At 51.2% G+C, this 19,352-nt stretch overlaps 1 protein-coding gene across 1 annotated transcript in view; it reads left to right on the forward strand.

Annotated features, from left to right (window-relative positions):
• The first annotated feature begins 418 nt into the window (after positions 1–418).
• The window catches only part of FGD1 (FYVE, RhoGEF and PH domain containing 1), a 38,057-nt gene continuing 19,123 nt past the window's right edge, over positions 419–19,352 (forward strand). Inside the window, exons 1-3 of the mRNA XM_065915153.1 lie at positions 419–1,530; positions 18,632–18,805; positions 19,111–19,288. Of these exons, the coding sequence (XP_065771225.1) occupies positions 1,224–1,530; positions 18,632–18,805; positions 19,111–19,288 (659 nt within the window). The 5' untranslated portion in view covers positions 419–1,223. The remainder of the gene's footprint in view (positions 1,531–18,631; positions 18,806–19,110; positions 19,289–19,352) is intronic.

Below are 19,352 nucleotides of genomic sequence, written 5' to 3' on the forward strand. Positions count from 1 at the left end.
ACAGTTGGGCTGATTCAGGGTTGGGATGTTGCCAGGCAGATGCGACAATCCTGGGAATTGAGGCTATTGGTCAAAGGTGGCAAAATGACCACGAGGTCTGATCTGAGCTGAGTGAAGAGTATGAAAGGCAAGTCCCCTATGAGCCAAGCTCTAGAGAAACTCCGGGACATTTGGAAAGGTTGATAGAAAAGAGATTGAGGATGAGCAGAGAGAGACAGACCTGAGATGGGACAGAAAGGCAGATTTGGGTAGGTTGAGCCCATTGACTTGCCTATGCTGGACCAGGGGGAGATGCGTACTGCAGGCTGAGGCGGAATTTTTAAGGAGGAGGGCCTAGAGGGCGGTCGTAGCTAGAATAGAGGACGGCCCTAGCTAGGGGGCGTGGCCAGGCGCAAATCCTGAGCGAGGGGGCGGGACCCGGGCAACTGGGTCCCAGCGCCGCTGTGGCTGTGGCTGCTTCAGCGACGACTCCCGCCTCTCCACCCCCCTTCTCCAGGCTCCTTCCCGCCTGCCACCGCGGAGACCCAGGCCGAGGCTGGGGAGGACGGTGGAGCCGGGCCTAGACTGTTCCCCAGCCCCCGCGGCTGGAGCAGCGTCTGGAGGCATTGGCTGAGGGAGAGTCCCGCAGCCTGAGCGCGCGGCGCATAGGCGCGCCCCCCGCCACCGCCATCCTCTCCTCCCTCCCTCCCCTTCCCTCTCCTTTCCTCCCCTCCGCCCCCTAGCCTCCGCTGCGGCGGGAGGAAGAACCCTTTCCGACCAGCCAGGAGAGCCTAGATCGATTCCCATTTGGGGAGAGAGAAGAGACCCTGAACTCGGAACAGACCGCCGCTCGCCCCGGGGCCACGGAAGTGGCTCACTGCTCGCGAGAGAGCCCACGCCGAGCGCAACCCCCCGACCCTCACTCAGCCGCTGCCGCATAGACAGCGCTCCCCAGCGGGCCCCCGGCCCCGCCGAACCCACTCCCTGCGCGGGGCCGGGGCCGGCGATGCCTGGTACCGCCGCGGCGGTGGCCGCGGATACTGCTGGTACTGCCACCGCTGCCACGGCTGCTGGCCCGGGCCCGGGCTGGGGGCTTGAGTCTCCGCAGTGGGGCTGAGCCCGCAGCCCCGCCCCCCGAGCCTGAGGCCGCTGCTCCGCCGGGCGCCGGGCCTCCTCCGCCCGTGCCTCCGCCCCAGGAGCTGGAGCCAAGCGGGGAGCCCGGGCCCCGCGCCCAGGCCCGGACCATGCACGGCCACCGAGCCCCGGGGGGCGCCGGGCCTTCAGAGCCCGAACACCCAACTGCGAACTCCCCCGGCGCCGCGTCACCGGCCTATGCTGACTCGGACCCTGGAGCCTCGGAACCCGGACTGCCGGTGCCCAGGGGCTCCGGCTCGGCTCTCGGCAGCCTCTTGGATCCCCAGTTTCCCGGACCCTCGGACACCAGCCTGGGCGTCGCTCCAGGCCCCCGGGTCTTGCCCTGCGGCCCCAGTCCACAGCACCACCGGGCCCTACGCTTCTCCTACCACCTGGAGGGCTCGCAGCCCCGGCCTGGTGAGTGATTGAGAGAGAATGGGAGCCCCAGCCATGGGCCTGGGAGCGGGTTCTTGTTCTCAGGGCCGGCTCGCTCACCACAGCCCTTCGACTCTTCTCAACCTCCAACCCCTTCCCTCTTTCTTCGGCCTTCTAATTCTTTCAACCCCAGTCCCACCCCCACCCCCAACTCCCGCCTCCTCTCTGTCCGCTGTGCCCTCTCAACCATTCCGACCCCCTTCTCTTCTGAGGCTAATGGGAGAGGGAGCACTCTAAGAAAAAGGGGTAGGATTGCAAGGCAGTAAGGGGGATTTGGTTGGAGGAACCGGGGCTTGTTTGGGGGAATGGGAGAAAAGGAGTCTCCCATTTGCCAAGCACCTACCTTGTGCCAGGCACCGGGCTGGGGTTTACATGGGTTTTTATTTCATCTTCAGGAGCCTCCTGTGAAGTAGATATCATTAGCCCCATTTTGTAGATGAGGGAACTGAGGCTCAGAGAAGTTAAGTAACCTGTCCAAGGTCACACAGCTAGTATGGAGACAGGATTCCAAAACAGATCTGTTTGAGTCCAAAGTCTATGGTCTTTCTGCTTCCCCAAACTGAGCTTGGAGACCATGAAAGTAATGCCAAGCCTTCTGCTTATGTGATTTTCTCCTGTACTATTCAGCAGCTCTGGAGTATGAGTGGAAAAAAAAAATAGGGATGGTGGATTGATCCAAGGTTGGGGTTTTGCCAGTGCGTGTGGCAGGAGAACAAGGGAAGGAGGGAGTGAAAGGTGCTGATGAGAGAGAAAGGTGGTCTTAAGAGGTGGGCCTTGGAGATCAAGTTGGAGGGAAGGGCTGGAGGTGGTGTTGCTTGGAGGGGGGCGGTGCAAAAGCCAGTTGTAGCAGAGCTGGAGAGGTGCAGGACTACAAGGTTGGTTGTGAGAAGTCAGGATGCTTGAACTTGGATTTGCAGAGTGGAGCGGTTCTAGGTCAGGCTGGGACCACTGACCACTGCCTGGAGAGGCCTTCGTGCTGCAAAGACCTGAGTGTCTGAGGAGTCCAGCAGGGCCTCCTCTATCTGGGAACATCCCATGTGGACCTGAGCCCAAGAGCCATGGAGGAAAAACAGTGCCTTCCACTAGGCAACAATGAAGGAGCTGTTGAGCCTCTGGGACCTCCCAGGGCCCACATCCCAGCCTCCTCAGATTTAGGGAACTGTGGACCAGCACCAGGTAGCATTAGCAAAGCATAAAAGTATGAGCAACATGTGTCCCTTGCTGCTCTTGTGACCTTGAGCTAGTCGTGGAACCTCAGGGGCTCCCTCCAAATGGGCTGGAGATAAATCAGCTAACAATAGGCCTTTAACACCCTGCCTGCATGTTGCTCCTGCTGACTTTCCAAACTCACCTTGACAGACACTGTGTGGAGCAGGTTACTCACCCACTTTATTGCAGCACCTTCTTTCAGATCCCAAAACATGCCACAAGCACTCCCACCTCAGGGCTTTTGCATCTGCTTTTCCCTCTGCCTGGCAGCTCTTCACCCAGCTCTCCACCTGGCTTGTTTCTTACCCTTAGGTCACAGCTCAAATGTCATCTCCTCTGAGAGACCTTCCCTGATCACTTTAGGTAGGGGCCCTTGTGGGTGTCCATCGAAATTGCCAGTGCACTTCCATCCTTGCACTTAGTACATATGCAATTATCTTATTCTATGTGTCTACTTATTTATTGCCTGTCTTCTTCAACTAGAATGTGAGCTCCATGAGGGCACGGGGATTGTATCTGTTTTGTTCATCATTAGATCCCCAGCAACTAGCATAGTGGCTAGCATACAGTAGATGCTTAATAAATCCTTATTGAACAAATGCCTAAACAGATACAAAGGGGCCACATAGTAGGACCTCAGTAACTATTTGTCTAAGAGAAGGACAACTGAACTCTTGCCCTCCAGATACTCTTGGTATGGGAGTCAGTAGCTGGGCAGCATCTGGGCCCCTGGTCTCTGGCCTCTGATCAATACACAGCAGTGATTCTTCCCACTTCACCAGTCCTTCCAAATTACAATCACAGTACCCATCATGAATCACTCCCTTCCTCCCCCCAAAAAGCAGCACAGATTTCCTACACTCTTTTTTTCCCGATGAAGTCCCTGCCTTAGTAGTTTAGTTCAGTTCAGTTCAGTTGCTCAGTCGTGTCCGACTCTTTGTGACCCCATGGACTGCAGTGTGCCAGGCTTCCCTGTTCATCACCAACTCCTGGAGCTTGCTTAAACTCATGTCCATCGAGTCTGTGATGCCATCCAACCATCTCATCCTCTCATCCCCTTCTCCTCCTGCCTTCAGTCTTTCCCAGCATCAGGGTCCTTTTTAATGAGTCAGTTCTTCACATTAGGTGGCCAAAGTATTGGAGCTTCAGCATCAGTCCTTCCAATGAATATTCAGGGCTGATTTCTTTTAGGACTGACAAACAGTATTAAAAGGCCTTAGTCATTGGTGGGTGTCTTTTTCTATTTTTTCACTTCAAGATGAAGAGTGGGAATAAGAAAGGTGTCAGGGAAGGACCTGACCTCTCATTCAACCATTCCTCACTAACTCACTGTAGGACCCTGGGTGAGTGACTTCCCTTCTTTGAGCCTCAAATTTCCTCATCTAGAGAATGCCATGAGGAGTCTATGTGGTTGCAAAGCCTGCAGAATGAAATAAAATTTTTAAAAAAATAAGAAAAACCTTCTGAAGTGGAGGCGGAGGAATTACTCAGGCCCTGGCAAGACAAGCACTGAGCCATGTGATTCACAGCAGCATGGGGCGTGAGAGCCCGCCTCCCCCACTGCCTGGCCAACCCAGGGATAGGCACAAGTGACTTGCTTCTTTCTCTACAGGACTCGCCTATAATTGGCCCAAAGAGGGCAGGGTTGGTGATTGTAGGGTGTGTGTTTGTGTGTGTGTGTGTGTGTGTGTGTGTGTGTGTGTGTATGTGTGTATGAGAGAGAGAGTTTTAAGTTTCAATTAAAGGGTTGAAACATTTTTAGTCCATATGTTAAGATTTCTGTGTGCCTCCTGCCTTCCTCCTTCAGACTGCTGAAGCCTTTATAGAATCACCATCCTTAGGAGCCAGTGGTCCATCCTGGTGGTGTATGTTGGGGGGGTGCTTTTTAAAATAATATATTAATATCTTATCCATGAGAAAGCTTTGAATTGCTTCAAAGTGCTTTATCTTTTAGTTACCCTGATTCCTATCCAGGGGTTGGATGATTGTTTTTATGGCCATTTCCCAGGTTAATAAAATGTGAGGCCTTATTGGGTTACTGAGATAACCCAACCTCTCTGAGATACAAGAGAGTGCTTTGAGAGAGTCAGAAAGGAGTTCCCAAGTATAGGTTTGTTCATAGAGATTTGGGAAGAACCCTACCCTCTTTCTCAGCTTCAGGAATATCTTTCTAGATGCTGGCTGGGAGATAGCTTGGGACTTGACCTTAGCTCAGTTGAATGAGTTGCAAAGCATTAAAGTCTGGTGTTAAAGCATTTTCATGGGTAGTGGAAGGACTGAGTTGAGGGAGGCAGCAAGAGGGGCTAGCTTCTCCTGATTTGGAGCCTAGGGCATCATCTGACACTCTTAAGAGTTAGAATTGGAGTTGGAAAGGTCCCTTGTCACCATCTGGTCCTGGGTTTCCTAAACTAGATGAAAATCAGAATCCCTTGTTGACTTTGAAAAAGTAAATGTGATTCCCAGACTCTAACTCAGAGCTCCAGAATCTTGGGGCTACAACCCAGGAATCTATTGTGAAAACTCCCCAGGTGATTCTGATATATAGCCTAGAATGGGCACCATTCTTGAGCTGGGACCATGGAGACTCTGAGAGGCAGTTTAGCTGTGATCCTACAGTGAGTCAGTATCATTAGGATACCACATCAGCCTCTACTCTGACATTGTTTTCCCAGGGCCCCTTTTTGGCCACCTCACCGTAACTTCCAACCCTGAAGGGAGGCATGGGATCTAAACTAAAGGGAATGAGTCAACCTCTCACCCATATAAGACACTGGGAGCCTCAGTTTACCCTTTATGCCCAGCTCTTGTGAATGGCTGCCATTTGGCCATTCAAGTTGGAAGGCAGTTATAGTTCTGGGACTCTAGGGCAGAGGAAACCTTGGTATCAGCAGCATCCAGCACAAGGCCTGGCCCAAAGGAAGGGCTCTAGAAGGGTGTCAGCAAGGTTTTCAGAGCTAGGAGGAACATGGAGGCAATTCAGGTAGGAAGTTCAGTATGAGCAAAGGCACTGAGATATGAGGCATCCTGGGACGGTGTTGACATTGGGAGAAGCAGAAAGATAAGGCTGGTGAAGGAACTTTATCCTGAGGGCAAAGGGGAATTTTGACAGGGAATGATGTGCTCAGATATGGGTGTTTGAGAATTCCCCATGACTGTATGTGGAGAGTTGATGGTAGGGGCACAAGAGTGGGGTCAGAGACAGGCAGGTAGGGATTGCAGTCATCCAAGCAAGAAGTAATGGTATGGCAGGTGCAGAAGGTAAGATCTGACAAGTATTTCGGTGCTTACATGGACAGATCTTGGATATAGAGGCTGAGGAAGAGAGAAAAGTCCAGGATGTTTCTGGGTGGTTTTCTGAAATCAACTACAGTGATGGTGGATAGTGGTGGGGTCACCTACTTGCAAGAGAAGGAGCAGGTTTGAGAGAAGATACTGAGGTACATTTGAAACCTGTTGCATTTAAGAGTCCTGGAGGGACACCTGGGTGGACGTGGCCAACAGGCATTTGGATGTAGGGTTGGAAAGCTCTGAAGAGAGGTCTAGGCCAGAGATGTTTGGGCACTTTTCCACTGCCAATGAGTACCACCAGCCACACAGCAGCTCATGGAGAGAGTGTACATGGTTCTGGGGGCCAGTCCCCTCCTTGAAGACATATATAGTGAAGTCAGCAGAGTCATCTTCAGGTGGATCATTCATTACTTGCCCAAAATTTGCCTTAGAAATGCCATTTGGGATGGGGGGAGGAGCAGTTTTTAAAGTATATTTGCATAAAGCTGAGACCCATTTCACATATACCCAGGATATTGGCTGTTGCACAGAACGAAGGGCGTACTGAAAAGCAAACCAAACATTAGTAAATTCCCGTGACTCCCTCCATGTTTTCCCTGTTGAGGGCATCCTGAGAGGCCTTAGAGGGAGGTTGCTCATGGAAAGGAGAAGAGAGGACTCCTGAAAGGAGGGGGTGGTGGGCTCTGCTGGTGGTTTTTGGAGAGCAGCAGTTTGAGATTCCAGTGGAGTGTCTGAGAAAGAACCCAGATTTGGTTCCTAGTCACCTGGGACCTCCCAAACAAATACAACAAAGGTAGCTACAAAAAAAACTAAAAGAATTGAAGTCTCCAATTGCAGATGATTGGCACCCCCATTCCTCCAGCCTTTCAGGTTCCTCTGCCTCTAGGGGATGGCCTGGCTGGGGCTACTTGGTCCTGCAAGGGTGAGTGGTAGCTAACAGTGCCCCAGACAGATGCCAGCCACCGCTTTCTGGAGGCCAGTTAGCTAAATGCCTTAGGCAGATGTGGAGCTGGCCAGACGCTGTCTGGGTGTGGCTAGGACCTGTCTGGAAAGAGGACAGGAAGTGTAGTCTCCTGATGCCCAGCCCGGAAGAGTTAACTGCCCTCAAATGTAGAGAGCAGTCTTCCTTAGAGCAGTAAGTTCAGCCTCTCCAGGGTCCAATACCCAGTTCCTTGGACCTGGAAGGCGTGACATCTCCAAAATGTACCTCAACACAGAGGACTGGAGACAAGGATGAGGCTAGCAGCAGAAGGAACTCAGCACTCCTGATTCACTGTGCCCTCAGGCTTCCCTTCCCACCACAACACCTTCATTTCCCCATTTGTAACATTGAGGACCTGCTCATCACATTTGTCTGGTATATAATAGGGCATCAATAAGTTCTTGGTGAGCAGATAATGCAGAGTGAAAGAGAGGAGGGAGGAGGACATTTCTTTATTTAACAAATGTTTATTGAGTACCTACTTTTTGCTTCGCCCTCTGAGTTGCTGGCTGGGCAACAAGGCAGGCTCAGTCCCTGTTCTTGTGGAGCTCCTTTCTAGCAGGGAAGACATGACAGGTAATTCCAGGCACAGATGCTGCAGGAACAGATGAGGAGGGGGCAGGCAGGTAAAAGAGAGGACACTTGAGCTGAGATCTGAAGGATAAATAGGAGTCCAGAGGTAAGGAGAAGCAGAAAAGCTGTTCAGGCCCACGAGAATGACATGTGCCAAAGCCCCAGGCTGAGGAGAGCACTTTCGAGGAACAGACAAGAGGCCTTTGTGCCTGGAGGGTGGGGGTGGGGAAGTATTCTCTAGCTTGGCCTTACTTGTCCCTGAGCTCAGGAGTTTTGGAGTTCACTCCAGAGGCGAGGGGAGCCCATCACCAGGCTGCAAAAATTGAAGAGGATTGTGTTTTCATAAGCTGGTTGTGGTGTGGAGAATACCTTGTAGAGGACCCTGAGGATGGGAAGAAAACCAGTTAGGAGGCTGGACTGGGAAAGATAGCCTATGGATTCCTGCCCTCTGAAGAAGTTGAGTCTACAGGACTTGGGGTCTGGCTGGATTCAAGTGAGTTGAAGGAGCAGGAGGAGTCTTGGAGAAAGCCAAACCTCTGGCTTAGGGACTAGCTTAGGGAACTGGGTGGCTGGAGGTGCAGTTCCTGGGCTGGGGAAGCAGGAGGAGGAGCCACTAGGGGCTGGGGTAGAGCTGGGGTTTAGAATGCACTGAGTCTGAGAAGCCTGGAAAAGGGGCATCTGTGTGGCAGTGCCCAGTCAGTGTCAACTGTGTCCATCTGGGCCCCAGACTAAGGACGGGAGGGTGAGGGGCACAGGTGTGTGGCTGAGGCCCAGAGAGGGAACTGAAGGCTTTTCCCATTGCTGTTGCTGGCAGCTTTCAGCCCTCAGCAGCACTTCCGCTGAGAAGGGGTTAAGTCAGGGAAGGAGGGCTCCTGGAGAAAGCGGGAAGGGTGGGACTGGCAGCACGGCCCCAAGAAGCTCAAGTTGGCATAGAAGCTCTTCTGCCTGGGCCTTCTAGGCCCTTGCCACCTCCCACACTGCTGCCTTCAACTTCACCTTCACCTTCCCTGCTCCCCCTTCTGCATCTTCCCGGCTCGCCTAGACTGGGCCTCCCAGCCTAATGCGTTCCAGGTGTAGCCACAGCCCCCTCCCCCACCAGGGACACTGGGGAGGGGGGCAGGGAAGGTGCTGGGCTCTTTCACACTGCCATCTCTTTGGGACTTCAGGACTTTGAGTCTCCAGACAGCTTCTGTCTCCGGAGAACTCCTTTCTCCCATGTCCCTGGCAGGGGCAGGCAGTGGTGAGAGGCAGCCCCCACTCCCTCGCCCCAGCTCTGCCACTTTCTACTTTTATGTGATCCTGAGCAAATCACCTCACCCCTCTGAGCCTCAGTTTTCTCATCTACAGAATGGAGTTAGCATCCTCACCTCCTAGAGTTGTTAGGATTAAATGCCACAAGTAGAGCACATTGTAGCTATGTTCAACAAGTGGCCCTGGTCTGCCCTTTTTGTCCCCTTTGCCTCTCTAGGCCTGCATCTCTCAGTGTCACTGTCTCTCTTCTGACTCGCCCCACCCCTTTTTTCCTGACTCCCTCTCTAGCTGTCCAAATTTCTGGGTCTCTGTAGTTTTCCTGTCTTTGTCTTGGTCTCTCTCTGTCTTTTTCCCCTCATGATTTCTCTGTGTCACCAAATCTCAATTTTGACCAGGCCTCAGGGAAGTGGGGAGGGGGGATGGGTAAGTGCTGGGGGCTCTGGGGTCACACACAGCAGGGGTCAGAAGGGCCATTCCCCAGTGGCTTTGTCCTCAAGGGGAGGGAAATCCCAGCCAGCGTGGCAGCCCCAGCGCCGGGTAATTACTGCCCCCAGTGCTCCCAGCTGCAGCTCCACTCCCTTCCCTTCCTGTCCTCTTAAGTCCCCAGCCCCTCCCTGGGGGTGGAGCTACCACTCCCAGCCTTCTCTGGCCTCAGGTCCAGAGACGCTGGGAGGAGGTGGTTAGGCCCTCACAGTAATCAAGAAACTGGAAGAGGGATGGGCGGTCTGTGCTCCCTTGCGTCTGCGGTGTGTGTGTGTGTGTGTGTGTGTGTGTGTGTGTGTCTGTGTGTGTGTGTGTGTCTGTGTGTGTGTGTGTGTCTGTGTGTGTGTGTGTGTCTGTGTGTGTGTGTGTGTCTGTGTGTGTGTGTGTGTGTGTGTATGTATGCACATGAGGGCACATGTGAGGGATGGGCGGTCTGTGCTCCCTTGCGTCTGCGGTGTGTGTGTGTGTGTGTGTGTCTGTGTGTGTCTGTGTGTGTCTGTGTGTGTCTGTGTGTGTGTGTGTGTGTGTGTATGTATGCACATGAGGGCACATGTGAGGGATGGGCGGTCTGTGCTCCCTTGCGTCTGCGGTGTGTGTGTGTGTGTGTGTGTGTGTGTGTGTGTGTGTGTGTGTGTGTGTGTGTGTGTCTGTGTGTGTCTGTGTGTGTGTGTGTGTGTGTGTGTGTGTATGTATGCACATGAGGGCACATGTGCCTGGCTGCCTAACTGTTTTTGTCTCCATGGGTCTGTTTTGTGTATATCTTAATGTTCTTGTTATTATGTATTTCCACGTGTATGTTATATATCCATGTGTGTCTGTGTGTCTCTAGGTCTGTATATGTTAAGTGTTCCTGTATTCCTGTTTTGTGTTACCTTGGCTCTGTCTGAGCCCTTGGACCTTTTCCAGTTGTTTCTGTATGTGGGTCTCTCTGTATGTAGACTGTGTATGTGTTTCTGTGCTAGTGCCTATCTCTGCGTGGCCCCTATGGGTCAGTATCTTGGTGGTAGTGGTTGGTGAAGGAGGAGAGTGCCTGCCTGTCTTTTGGCCTTTTCGGCCCCTTCCTTCTATTCTTTCCTAGTCTTACAAGCCCAGGACTCTATTCACTGTGCCCTTCAAACACATGCTTTACTGCCCCACCCCTAGTATCCACACCTTTGCTCAGTTTTCTTCCCTTGCCTGCAGGACTGTGCCCAGTCCATCTATATGTGAAAAAACACTTCCTGGATGACTGGACTCAAAACCCATTTCCTTTAGAAAGTTCTCTTCCCTCTCCCTCTCCTCAATGTGATTTCTTTCCCAATTCAGCAGACATTGAGTGAGGATGTGCTCTGTGACTCTGGACACAAACACACTTGGGATCCAATCTCAGTTCAACCACTTCCTCAGGCAAGTTATTTTGTTTCTCTGTGCCTCAGTTTCCTCATCTGTAAAATGGACTTAATAGCATACAGAGTTGTTAGGAGGGTGCCATATAGGAAACAATGCCTAGAGCAGAGTAGGAGCTCAACAAACAGTTGAATCCTCATACCTTATATCCTGCACAAAAAAGTAAGCACCTTGAGTTCCAGAGAGTTCTAAAAGTTCTTGCAATCTCCTGCTTTTTTCACCAGGCATCCTAAACAGGGCAGAAGACAAGACAGAACAAAAGGCAGATTCCAGTTCAGGGAACTGCTGACAAATATTGCATGAGCCAGTTCTCTGAAACTACTCAGGTCCCTAGGAGACTGGACCCTTCCAGAGGGTGGAGGAGAGACTCCAAAGCTGCTGCCCCAGGGCCATAGCATGTCAGATAGAGCAGGAAGTAAATGGCAGATGTGGAAGGGGCCTTAAGGACCCTTAAGGACCATCCAACTCAGGTATTGCAAAGTGGTGTCCCACAAGTTGAATCTGACTCACACATTTCATTTGACCTACTCAGTGTTTTTTAAATTAAGGGATTTCACACAAAAGTCTGGATTTCTGATTTTCTTGAAATATTGGAAGACCTGAAAATGCAGGGGCCCTGTTACTGCAAGGTGACAATTAGATAAAGGGGAGAAGCTGCTGTCCCTGCTTTAAGTGAGGCATGTACTCTCTAGTTTACCCCCACCCTCACCATCCTCTATTGCATTACGTTGTCCCATTTTACAGAAAGGTTCTCACTTTACACAAGGGTCCACACTTTACAGAATGTTTTTCACTTTACAAAAGGAACCTCATTTTACAAAAGAGTTCCTCCATTTTACAGAACAGTCTTGCATTTCGTCAGATTCCATTTACAGATGTCATCCATTTCACAAAAGGATCTTTATAGAACGCTCCTCACTTTATAGAATGTCGCTCCACTTTGAGGAAACCTTCTCCACATTGCAGAAATGGAATATTGCAAAGAAATTTCTTCCCTTTTTATCAAAGAGACCTCCATTTTACATAATGTTTCTCCAGTTTGCAAAAGGAAACATTCTAGGAAGCTCCATACTTGCCAGAATGGCTCCCACTTTCCTAAAATGCCTTCACTCTGCAGAAGATGCCTCCATTTTTCTGCAGAGTCCTTATGTTCACAAGACCAGTCCACTTCAAGGAAGGACTCTGAGCTAGCCACAGGGTTCCTATAGACAGCTCCCCCTGCACTTCTCCTACTTGACAGAGCTTTGTGTTGAAACTTTCAGAGAGAACATCTGCCAGGCCAAACAAGTTTGGCTGCAAAAGCAGAGCGGTGCAGCTGGGCTGGACCTCACATTGAAGGGGCTGGAGGAAAGAGGTGGGGCAGCTACCCCACCTTTATCCTCTGCTTTTTTCTCAAGCTGAGGGGCTCCCCTTCCCCACCCCCTACAGAGCTGGCTTCCCAAAGGACACTTTCTTATTTGCTGTTCTTTTCCACTCCCTCTTCTTTCCTCACCCCACCCCACCCCCAGGAATTCAACTGTCTCAGGGGCCTATCTCACACCCTGGAGAGGCAGGGATCTGGGGGTTGCTGAGAGAAGCATACACTGGGGGTCAGGAGACCTGAGTGCCAGGGCTGGCTTCTGCCCACAGTAGCATCTCACCAGTTCCTCACAATTAGAAGCACACACATACTGTCCCCATTTTGCAGATGGGGAAATTGGGGTCCAGAGTTGTGAAGCAATCCCCCAGGTCACCAGGGAGTTAATGGCTGAGTTCCAGTCTGCGGCCCTATTAGCTGTCTTGAGATTAAGCCAAGGCTACAGCTGGGAGAAGAGAGAGGGGGTGCTGCTGGCCAGGAAAGGGGAGAACTGGGAGCTGAAATTCCCAGAAAGAGGTGAGGGTCCAGTTCCAGTGGAAAAGTCCTTGTCCTCAAACTCAGCTATGGGGTAGATCTGCTCTGCCAGTAAGCCCAGAAGCACATGCTCAGGGCACCTGCCAATCAGTGCCGTGAAGCTACCAGAAACAATTTCTGGACTGATTTTGCTATTTCAGTACCAATAAGTCGTCATGAGAAAATTCCAAACTCTGTTATACTTCTTGAAACTTACGATTGCATTTGGTTTTTATATTTTAATTGAATTTGAATGGAGGATGAGGTACCACTGTCTTTTCTCTGCCATTCTGTCTCTAGTAGAAATCCTGCCCTGATCTGAGGAACTGTCAGAGAGTGGGGCTGGATTCTGTGTTCATCTGTGACTGGGTTTGCACATATTTCTTGGTGTGTTGATAGCTTTGTGTTGGGTTGCAGCCTGTGGCCCGTGGGTTTATATATCTGTGTGCATAGTTTTGTTTCTTTGTGGATGTACAGTTCTATTGGCTTTCAGGTTCAAGCCACATTGCTGGGGGGCTGGGGGCACTATGTGCTTTCCCTTCTTTGTGTCATGGACTCCTAAAAACCGGGGGGCTGTGATTGTTATCCTGTTTTCCACACAAGGAAACTGAGGCTCAGATAGATGGAGAGGCTTGCCCAGGGTCACACAGTAAGTGAGGGTGTTAGGATTTAACTGAGGTCTGTGTTACTCCTGAGCCAGATATTCCTAGTGAAGGCTTCACAACATCTTAATCCATGCAGTTTGGTCAGCAAGTGTGATCAAGCCACCCTTCTTTGGAATAGTCAAGTACCACAGGTTTTTAATTGTTGACTCTTTTTTTAGTAAATAAGACCAGATTCAAGGTTATACCTGAAATAATGTTACTGTCATGAGCATTCAGGCACCCACTGCAGGGAAATTGGATAGAACCCACAGCTTGCCTGGTGCCACCTCAGAGGCCTGGCTCCACCTCATTTATTAGAATCCCTTCTTGACTAGAGCTTTTGGAATTCACCCCAAAAAAGTAGATTTGAATTTCAAATGTACAACAAAAAATTTTTAGTATAGCATAATACATTTTGGGGCTTCCCTGGTGGCTCAGTGGTAAAGAACCCACCTGACAATGCAGGAGACGCAAGTTCTATCCCTGGGTTGGGAAGATCCCCTGGAGAAGGAAATGAGAACCCACTCCAGTATTCTTGCCTGGAAAATCCCATGGACAGAGGACCCTGGTGGGCTACAGTCCATGCTGGTCGCTAAAAAGTCAGATATGACTTAGCAACTAAAACAATAAACAACAGCAACAAATACATTTTTAGTTTAAGTATGCATGACACATGCTTATACTAAGAAATTATTCATTGCTTATCTGAAAGTCAGACGTAACTAAGCATCCTGTATTTTATCTGGCCATCCTGTCCCTGGCCTCTCCCTCCCTTGAGCTTCCCCAGTCCCGACAGGCTGACCCCCTTGCACTTCCTGAGCCGCACTTAGCTTTTCCTGAATGAGAGTCTCTTGTCTTTGAGATTGGGAGCTCCCTGAGGGTCAGGATCAAGATTGCCCTTCAGCCTGCTGAGGGCCTGTTGGAGGGTTTGTCCCATCCCACAGCAGAGCAGGGGCTGCACCTAGGCATCCTGGGGTGCCCAGAGTGTGTTTCCTGTTAGCAGCAAGAGATGCCTGAGTGTAGGTATGTATGCACACCCTGTGCTGCACACGTTGCATGTGGACCTGTGAGCAGCTCTGTGGTTCTCACTGGGTCTTTGCAGTTTTCCTCACTACTCCCGCACTCAGACCAGGGACCAAACCTGTGCCCCCTGCAGTGGAAGCCTTTGGTCAAGTGACTTTCTATGGGGGGAGTGCCCTTTGTGGCCTCTGTTCTTATGGGTATTGGGGGCTCTGGTAAACCCAGTGGTCAAGGGACAGTGCTGGTGGAAAACCTTGTCAGGTGTGTGGGTGTGGGTGCAAGTGTGAGAGAGAATATTATGGATTATCAACCATAAAAAATGGACTGGAGGATTTCCCTGGCAGTCCAGTGGTTAAGACTCCACTTCCACTGCAAGGGGCGCAAGTGTTTGTTTTTTTTTTTTAATTTATTTAATTTTAATTGGAGGATAATTGCTTTACAATATTGTGTTAGTTTCTGCCACACATCAACATGAATCAGCCACAGGTATATATATGTCCCTTTCCTCTTAAACCTCCCTCCCACCTCCCACCCTATCCCACCCTTGGTTGTCACAGAGCACCAGATTGAGTTTGCTGCATCATACAGCAAATTCCCACTGGTTATCTATTTTACATATGGCAATGCATATGTTTCAGTGCTACTCTCTCAATAAAGGGGTGCAGGTCTAAACCCTGGTCAGGGAACTAAGATCCCATATGTCAAGCAGTTTGGCCAAAAAAAATTAATTTAATTTAAAAAATGGACTGGAGAAAATCAATGCAGGACTTAAGAGGGTGGGGATACGATGGGGCAGTGGGAAGAGCTCCCCTGGGAGCTCCCTGAAGGCAGACATAAGATTTTCACCTTCTCCAGCACCTAGTCTACTGGGCTCAGAGCAGGGCTCAGAAGTATTTGGGGGACTAAGCTAAGCCAAGGGAAGCCAGAGAGTTCAGCATGATCATGAGGGGCCATAGAGAACTAGCTGGGAAGCTTCTATTTTCCCCATGGGCAATGGGGAGTTCATTGCAGATTCTTGTGCAGATAAGTGGTATGACTTGAGCTGGAGGTCCATTAGCCACTTAGAGGGAGCGACACATGGAGCTATGGGGGACACTAAGGGGAAACATAGGAGGAGACAGGAAAATGTAGGCAAAGGAGCATGGAGGGAACACTGCAATAGGAAAGAGAGGGATCTTTTATCTTCTTCCCTCAGTGGAGCCCTGCCTGGTTCCTGGCCAGGCTCAGACTCCTGAATTGAAGCCCTGTTGTCATAATCTGTGGGCAGGCTTGGGGGTGTTGTTCTCACCAGCTGCACTGGCTCCTGACTTTCTGAAGCACTGGGGCACACCTCTGCCCCTGTAGGTTCCCCTCTTTCCCAGCTTCCTCTTGGAGAGCAGAGTTAAGAAGTCCGGTCTCAGATCAGTCTGCTGCAAGTCTGTCACTGACTTGCTCTGTGACCTTGGGCAAGTCACTGCCCCTCTCACTGCCTTCATCTCTTCGCTAGAATCTGCCCCTCTCACCTAGGAATCCAGGGTGTCCCTGAATATTCCAGTCCCATTCTGCAGGGCTGCCTGCAAGGAGGCAGAGAGAAAGGAGAGGCAAGCCCACCTGTGGGCTCCCAGGTGAAGTGGGTGGGAAGGGAGCAGAGAGTGAGCCAGAGCAGGGCCACAGAGAGTGGCACGGTTACCCTATCCCTAGGACAAACAGTGAAGAGAGAGTGGTCCTAAGTAGAGAGGGGCTCGACCGCCCTGGATGGACTGGGTAGGGAGGGCTTACCCAAGGAGGCCTGCCTGCTTTGAGGTATGGAGACAGGGCCAGGTGCGTGCCTCCAGGCCCAAGGAGGCAGACAAAAGGTACCTGCTGGGACCCTGGCACCCGCGTGTGTATTACCCTGAGAGGGGTCTGCATGGTGGGGTGTCTGGCTTTGCTCTGTGGATCTCTGGCCCTGTCAGCTGCTCTCTCTCTGTCTCTCACTTTCTCTGGCCATGTGGCCTCTCAAAGTTATGTCTCTGCATGTGCCGCCCTCAAGGTGATTCATCCTCATCAACCCCACGCCCAGGGGGAGGGCAGGGCAGGACCAGGCCAGGATATGCTGAGCAGGGCAGCCTAAGCAGCCCAGCTGAGCTGAGAGGAGCACCTCCTCCCTCCCAGCCAGGGCCCTGCCTGCTGTGGGAAAGGAAGTGAGGAAACTGCACCCAAAGCCAGGTACTGAGTGAGGGAGGGGGGCTCAGCCCAGGGCCTAGGGCACCTTGTTCCTTCAGGGCTGGGAGGGGACCATGGCCTGAGACCCCAGGGCCTTTGTGACTGAATTGTGGTCTGATGGAGTCAGAGATCCTGGGAAGCTGTTGGAACCCTGTGGGTTGGGCTACTCCTTCCCTCCAGGACAAGGAGACCTGAAATTTCCTGCTGCTCTTTTTGCCTGTTACCTTGTAGAGTGTTTCTGTGTTGTAGCTGTATGTTTTTGCAACAGAGGCTGCATGTGACACCATGACTATGTAGACCAGGAGGCAAGTGTCATGTGTATACCTGAGCCCCTAAGACCCAGGGACTCCACGGACATGTTTGTTTCATGAGTATGACATAGTAAGTTACGCCATGTGTGATTGTGTGTCTGATTTTGGGTACATGGTGGCAGGTGACTTTGTATTATTTAGTCATTGTGCAAGGTTGTGTATGACATGGTATAATAACTCCCAATGGCTATAGTCTTGTGACTGTGTGAACCATTTGCAGGTGTGAACCTGTAACACCATATCCTGGTGTGTATGACACTGTGGCCCTGAGATTGTGAGATACAGTGTAAATGGCACTGTATATCTTTGTGACTCAGTGGAACCATATTTGAGGAGTATATAAGTGGGTATATGATGGTAAGTGCTTAGGTGATTGTTATATGAGGCTATGTGTGAAATTGTAGATTTACCACTGTGTGACGTGTGTCTTTGTGACTGTGCATGGCCATGTTTGCCAGTGAATGTAATACTGTGAGGCTGTGTGATAATATGTGAAGCTGTGACTGTGGGTCTTTGTGACTGTGTGTGACCAGGCTTTCAGAAGCGTGATGGCACGATTGGATGTTTGAATTTTGTGTCCCCAACGTTAAGTGAAACAGTGTGAATAACACCTGTGTCTCTGTGACTGAGTGAACCCATTTGTGACTGGTCACGTATGAAACTGTGACACAGGGTAACAGACTCTCGGTGGCTATGAGAGGTCATGTGACTGTGGCATAGCAAAATTGGCACCATGTGTGGGTGGGAGTTCTGGGGGCTCTTGGCTGCCACTCCCTCTCTTGTCCTGACACCTCTTTGCTGCATCCTTCTCTGTACGATGGTCTTTCATGGCTCTCTTCTACCCACAGGCTGGTCATCCAGCTCCTCAACCTGCCATCCAGGGCTTGCCCTCTCTACTCTGCTCTGCTTTTTCCCTGACTTCTCTATCATCTGAGACCTGCCACACACAGATCCCTGCCCAGGCAGACCACATTGTTTCCCTTAGAATGTGTCATCCCTGGGTGCAGAGGTCCCCTCACACCTCCCAGACCGAATCTTCTCACCCCAGGGTGACCATCATCTCCCCCAGGACCAAAGACAGAGGTGGGTTTAGGGACACCATGGTGAAGGAAAAGGGACAATGCAGAAAGGCCTCACTTTCCTGAATTTTTTTGCCTGGTGTCCTAAAACTGTTCCTATAACCTGAACTCTGCGTGCTGACTGTGTGTGGGTGTGTGTAGGTGTGGAAATCGAGAAGGATAGTACAGATTAAAGGAGAAGGCAATGGCACCCCACTCCAGTACTCTTGCCTGGAAAATCCTATGGACAGAGGAGCCTGGTAGGCTGAAGTCCATGGGGTCGCACAGAGTTGGACACGACTGTAGCGACACAGCAGCAGCAGCAGTACAGATTAGTGAGAAGCTGGGATTTTAAGAAGCAAAACTTTTATTCATGAAATATAATTTCATTATTTTCAGCTATATAAAATTGTAGGAAAGGAAGTCCAGATATCCTCAGGAACTAAAGAGAAAATGTGAAAAATGGTTTAGGCTCAGCATCTCACTGTGGCTATATAAACAATGGTGCAAGCATGTACACAAACCATAGATTTCTCGTGCCTGCCCCCAGCCTGGTTAAACTCCCTAGTAATGATGCCTGCTGACATATAAGAAATCAATGTACTAACCACAAAGAACTCTTGTCTATTAATGAAAACAGCTAGCCACAACCCTGGGCCTGGCTCCCTATCTGACTGCTGGAGTAAAGGTTTCCCAGAAAGACAGTGTAGCCAGGAGAGGGGTTCAGGGGAACTCGATACCACAGGTACCTGCTAAGGCATACAACTTTCCAGTCTCCTTTGGGATAATCAGTTGCTTAACACCCAGTTTCTCCCTTTCTGCAGGGATGCACCAGGGAAACCGGATCCTGGTTAAAAGTTTGTCCCTTGACCCTGGCCAGGGCCTTGAGCCTCATCCAGAAGGTCCCCAGCGACTTCGCTCAGACCCAGGCCCCCCCACTGAAACCCCCAGCCAGCGTCCTTCGCCACTGAAGCGGGCACCGGGCCCAAAACCACAGGGTAAGTGGTTCCAGAGAGGGGACAAAGAAATGGCCCAGGAGAGGGGACAGAGGAGGGGAAAGGTTTGCCAGTGGCTGAGGAGAAGACTTGCTAGAAGGACAGAAAGCACCGTGGTCTAGGAGCAGAGGGCTGTGACCTGAGGCTAATGAGCACATACTGGCATCTCACCTCAGGCCAGTTCTGTGCCTGTCTGAGGCAAAGGTGCAGACCAGGGGTTTGTGGAGGGGCTTGTGGCCTGGCTGCAACAACCAACTTCAAACTCAGCCCATTGGGATCTCCCCTCTTTATCCCATCCATCTCTCTAGTCCCCCCGAAGCCCAGCTACCTGCAGATGCCCCGGATGCCCCCGCCACCTGAGCCCATCCCACCCCCACCATCACGCCCACTGCCTGCAGACCCCCGAGTAGCCAAGGGCCTGGCCTCCAGGGCAGAGGCCAGCCCCAGTTCTGCAGCAGTATCCTCACTGATTGAGAAATTTGAAAGGTGAGTCCAGCTCCTGGGGGACCCTATGGGGGTAGGGTGGGCCTGGAATAGAAAGGACAGTTGT

The sequence above is a fragment of the Muntiacus reevesi genome, chromosome X, assembly GCF_963930625.1.
Source record: "Muntiacus reevesi chromosome X, mMunRee1.1, whole genome shotgun sequence".
Taxonomy (NCBI): Eukaryota; Metazoa; Chordata; class Mammalia; order Artiodactyla; family Cervidae; genus Muntiacus; species Muntiacus reevesi.